Consider the following 5,452-nt stretch of genomic DNA (forward strand, 5'->3'; position numbering starts at 1 on the left):
AACCCAACTGTATTATAACTATCTCCGGTCGAAAAGACTGGATAATATTCAAGTCTATTTTGACCTTTTGGAAACAGTACGGCTACCGACTCCGTGCGATTTTGTCAAGGTATAGCCTGCGTAGCAAGCGTTCCTGTTGGGCAGAAGAGCTTTGAAACGATTTTCCGCAAACTGGCCGCGCGAAAGTTGGGGCAAGAGACTGAGGGAACGCTTGCAAGAAGACCCCCTATTTTTGAAAACGCCCACCTTTTAATGGTTGACTTGACACACGCTGATTGACGTCTTATTAACAAATTAGCCAATAACAGATAGCCGTGTTAACACAAGTTGACCTCCGTGAAAACAAACCGAGGCACCGAAGGAATCGAAACACACCCAAGCGATCGATGCAGAATTTGCTAGTGTGATTTTAAAGTTAAATTTGTAACGGCAGCTTCTCAGCCGGGTACGACTGGTCGTTTCTTTTGAGAATTTGTTTAAACCATCAAAAAAAAAAAAGCTAGCTGATATTTGCAGAGCGGTTGGAAAGAAGCTGTCGAAAACAACAGTCAATTTTTAGAACGTGTAAGCAACCCGTGCGCTCGTAAAATACGAAATTTAGGAACTTAACTCGTATAGAGTTCGATGGGTAGTAAGGACGTTAAATGCAACACTCCGCAAAAGCTGACCATGAAACCAGACTAGCGACGATTTCAGTGCGACTTGCTGGGTATTTCTCGGCGCAGAGTGGTTGACGAAATGAATCGTACATACTAAATCCAGCTGGAAATTAGAGGAAAACTTCCTCGCTGGTTTGATATTCCATAGTACGTGTTTAGTCAAATCGTCACGAAAAAGAAGATGAAATAGCAAGTAAAGGTGCTTTACAGCTCTCACAGTAAGAGAAGATTTAGCAGAGGAGCTCCGTAATTGTCTCCATCTTGGCATAGAACTCACGCTTACATTAGGCAAGGTAAGCAGAGAATTTGACGAATACAGTTTATTTTCTTTGATCCTGAAACATATGGATTCTGAATAGTTCGCAGGCATTTTATTAGTTTATCCTGCGTAAATATAAAGTATATTTTGCAAGCGACCGGAAAGCTTACTTCAGTCCAGCCCAAACTGTTCGTCAAAAATAAGCGCTGCCAAAGTTTTGTTAAATAACGAATCTTTTGCTTTTAGTGAATTATGGAGACGCTTAATTGTCCACAGCGGCATCAGCTGACGCGTAAATTAATACTGAATTTTCCTTGATGGATATAGCAGTCCAGACTGTCATTTCAATCACAGGCTGTCTTTCCCATAGAAGTTACCTCAACCACTTACTTGATCGCGTAAGAAGCTTTGAAAATGGAGAAATCACGATGATACTCGAGAGGCCTTTTCTTCGTTTTCGAACTCCGCACATCATGACAAACACCTGAAAAGTTAAGCTTTTTCCGAATTCTGTTGGCAAAACGGCCATTACATCTATAAAGTTAAAGAGATGGCGCATTGACAGTTCTTGTTCCCTTTTCAATGCAGAACCGAGAACCGATTCGCTCAGCTGGAACACACGATTCAATTCCTTTCACATCTTCCGCCATTGTCTTTGTCACGCTAGAACTAACAAGGTACATTTTGGTGGAAAATTTATCACCTGTCAATCATTGTGACTGTGTCGCTCCAATCAGAAGCCCCGGTTCTTGGGCGAACGGGTTTTTCAAAAATAGGGGGTCTTCTTGCAAGCGTTCCCTCAGTCTCTTGCCTCAACTTTCGGGCGGCCAGTTTCTGGAAAATCGTTTCGGAGCTCTTCTATCGAACAGGAACGCTTGCTACGCAGGCTAATTAAGGCACGGTGAGATAACTTAAAATCAAAGCTAAAATGGGGGGAATCACGGGACAGGAAAAGGCGCAAAGGGCGAATAAAAGAATCATCAAGAACTAAAACACGTGGCTCAGTCATTGAATAATAGCAAAGGTAAAAGGAAAAGAGGGTACGTGCCTAAAAATTGCTGAAAATAGGTTCAAACAAGCGATGTGAACAGCGTGATGGTGAGCGATCGAAAGGAGGCGAGCGCACGGAAAAACGCGCTTAAGAACGATATCGTCCGGAACGCCCTGAATTCTGATTGGCTGGAAATAAGATATGCTTGGAGCCTACCGCCTTAGCCATCAAACCACTATCTAAGCAATGCCTTGCCATAAAATCCCATTATGATGCCGTCATAACATTGCCATTTTTAGTAAAATTTAAAGAGAATTAAAAAACCCACATAAAAATGACTATAATGAGTAAAACTGAAATATCACATGAATCTTCAGAACATCAATCAATTGATCTTATTTGCCAAATTGCACATATGTTGTAGACTTTAGAAAATAAAAACCTGTTTCAAATTTTAGGGTCATCAGGCTCTTGCTTAGAGGGAGTCTAAAGGACAATTTTTTGGCAAACAGGTTCGTAAAAATAGGTTCTTACTTGCGGGATTTTACTTTATTACATTATTATTTCCAAGTTTGAATACATTGAGTTTTTTTACTTATCCATTTTTAAAGAAATTGGGGTCATTGGTGACCGAAGTGTTTCCACTACATTATTGTAACAAATTAACTTATGAAATGCACCGTGTCAGAGACAGATTGGCTTCAAAGGGTGAAAATGTTTTGTTAAACTTAGTCATCTCACCAATTAAAAAAAAAAAAAAAAAGAAAAACATTGCCTAGGGTTTTCCCAGGGTCCCTCTTTTTTACGCGTAAAACTCTCGACAAACTCTCGTCAACTCTCGCTCTCGTTTGGCCAATTCACCATCACTCTCAAGAGTTTCAACTCTCGTCAACTCTCTTCAACTCTCGCTCTCGTTTGGCCAGGGCTTTACTTGCCCTAATGCTTATCACCGTTCATCTTTGGAAATTCGTATCATGCTATCATTTTGATAAAAATTTATTCATGTAAGGGCCAAAAGAAAAGCCTTGAGGACGTCATTTTTTTCACTCATGTCCTTAACTGGTCACCAAAGAATGTATGCTGACCTTCTGGTTCTTAAGTGTGATTTCAGTTTGTCTTGAAAACGGTTATCTTTGATTTCATGATAAATAATTGAATGTACTGTAGTCTTAACTGAAAACGTTATAGTATAAAAAAGAAATTATGTTTGCCAAAAAATAAATACTTAAGCAGTGTTCAGTTTACAACTGGTCTTAAAGACAATTTATTTTCAGGTTTTTGTTATGCTTAAAATTGCGTTAAATATGGCTTACTTCATAGAAATCTTCAACGATGTGGCCATCGAAAAAGGCCACATCTGCATGTAAGGGACGTAATAAAACAATAAAAAAATTAAAAAAAAAGGTAGCGAATGCTACCAACAATTTTTGTGGAGAGGTTAGGCTCAAGGAATGAAAATTACTTATTAACTGCACTATTGCTCCTCGCACCTTGAAATGTTGGAACTGGCATTTGCGCATATTCCTGAGTACAAATTTGTGGTGTCAGTGTCATTTGTGTCCAGCCTGACACTCTATTCTGCATTCTAATCACGACCGTTCTTCAAATAATATTTCTGTCTATTATAAAAACTGTGATGCATTACGTCTCCTCTTACCATCAACAACGATATAAATGCTATCGTTTGCAGCGCCTCCTTCGTTCTTTGCTACACAGGTGTATGTGCCTTCTCCTTCTTCTGTTACGTAGCTTTTAACCAATTTTGCTTTTTCTTCTGTTAACGGAAGTTTACCTTTAAACCAGCTTATTTGGGGCGTTGGCAAACCATCGACGACAGTACAGTTCAAAGTAATATTGTCTCCTTCGAGTACATTATGGGGTGCTTTTGATAGCTGGACTTTTGGTGGAACTTAAAACAAAACAGAGAACGGGCTTGTAAGTTTAATTAGATATTAATTAAATTGCAGTTTATAACCATGATTTTGTCGTGGCGACTTTCCAGGAAGAAAGTTGCTTCAAGTAGAAAAATGCTTGTCTCCTGTGCACTCACTTTTTTGTATACCATGAAGAAAGAATAAAGTAAAAATGAATTTGAACATGGTTTGGTTTTAATAGCATGCACTGTCCAAACTATGGGTAAGTAATCCTCTCATCAATGGTCGGTCATTGCATCTTTATCATTGCCGTATTCGCGTATAGTGTGCGAACAGATTAAGCCAGCTTTATCCTTAAACAAAAAACCCGTGAGTTTAGTCCGCCAAGCTTTATTACAATGCAACATTCATCATTTCCACCTTTACCTACCTATGACAGACACGTTGATAACTTGGGAATAATCAGTGATTCTCTCACTTCCTTTGGTTTGTTTTATAGAGCACTTGTAAGCTCCCTTATCTTCTCGCCTAACTTTATCGATCTGCAAACTGCCATCTGACAACTGTGTGAATCTGTCTTCCTTTAAGAGAAGGCTATCATTTTTGCTCCATTCAAATTCAGGACGAGGATTTCCTTCTGCAGTACAACTTATTTTGCCAGGTTTGCCATATATAAGTGGTTGAAGTGTTTTTGTGTCTTTAAATCTGGCTAAAGAAGAAAAAAAAAGTGACCGATAAACAATGCCAATGTAATAACACATGATAATGAAATGAGAGAGAGAATATATGGAAATTTCGTATATTATAACTGCGGTTGTGTAGGTATCAGTGAAAGTGATCATCGCAGTCATGAAAGAACTTGGTCAGTTGCAAAAGAAACCTGAAACAATCCAGGCTTAAACAGGACCCAAACCCATGAAAGTCTCATACGTCCACCCTAAAACGTGCATCTACCTATTACGGGTTAACTTAAGAACTTTCAAGTGATCAAAATTTAAAAGGTGCCAAAATGTCTAAATTTTGCGAAGATAATGGAGTAAATCAGGCAGAGAGGGAAATGGGAGGGTGTTTTAAATGCTTTTCTAGATGTGATCTTTGTAAGAATTTCTTAATTCAAGATTCTAAGTTTAAAAGCTCTTCCACAGGCCGTTGCCTATAAGATTATCCAAAACTTGTCTTGCTCTTCCAAAAATGCTTTTTACTTGGCCTGGTGTAATAAATGCAACTTACAGTACGTAGGTTCCACTTCCACAGCATTCAAAGTTCGCTTTCGCAATCACAAATCGGCTATGCTCACAAACAAAAAAAACGTGCAAGCTTGCAGTCCATTTTAATTGTATCGAACACGAGATTTCTGAAATTAGTTTTATTGTTATCCAGAAAATTACCAGCCACCTACCACCTACCACCAGAGAAGCCTACTGTACCGCCCACCTATGCACACTTAATCCTCACGGTCCTAAGAAAAGACGCGAATTCAGATCTTAAAATCGCGTCCGCTATAATAGCGAGCTCCGCGCGCGCCGAAGGCGCGCGCGCGCGGAGCACCATAGTTAAGAAAATATGGTAACCCATCGATGTGAGAAAATGTGGTTTTATAGCCATGACATCATGAACGTCCGTACGTACGTACGTCCGTCCGCCCCTTCATGTATGCCAATGTGACCAG

General features: G+C 39.4%; 1 protein-coding gene across 1 annotated transcript in view; it reads right to left on the reverse strand.

The window, feature by feature from the left end:
- The window catches only part of LOC137988864 (peroxidasin homolog), a 337,507-nt gene extending 332,807 nt beyond the window's left edge, over positions 1 to 4,700 (reverse strand). The window contains exons 1-3 of the mRNA XM_068834818.1: positions 4,697 to 4,700; positions 4,214 to 4,492; positions 3,567 to 3,818 (exon numbers count right to left, since the gene is read on the reverse strand). Of these exons, the coding sequence (XP_068690919.1) occupies positions 3,567 to 3,818; positions 4,214 to 4,492; positions 4,697 to 4,700 (535 nt within the window). The remainder of the gene's footprint in view (positions 1 to 3,566; positions 3,819 to 4,213; positions 4,493 to 4,696) is intronic.
- Positions 4,701 to 5,452: the final 752 nt, after the last annotated feature.

This window comes from Montipora foliosa, unplaced genomic scaffold (genome assembly GCF_036669935.1).
Source record: "Montipora foliosa isolate CH-2021 unplaced genomic scaffold, ASM3666993v2 scaffold_432, whole genome shotgun sequence".
In the NCBI taxonomy this organism is placed as follows: domain Eukaryota; kingdom Metazoa; phylum Cnidaria; class Anthozoa; order Scleractinia; family Acroporidae; genus Montipora; species Montipora foliosa.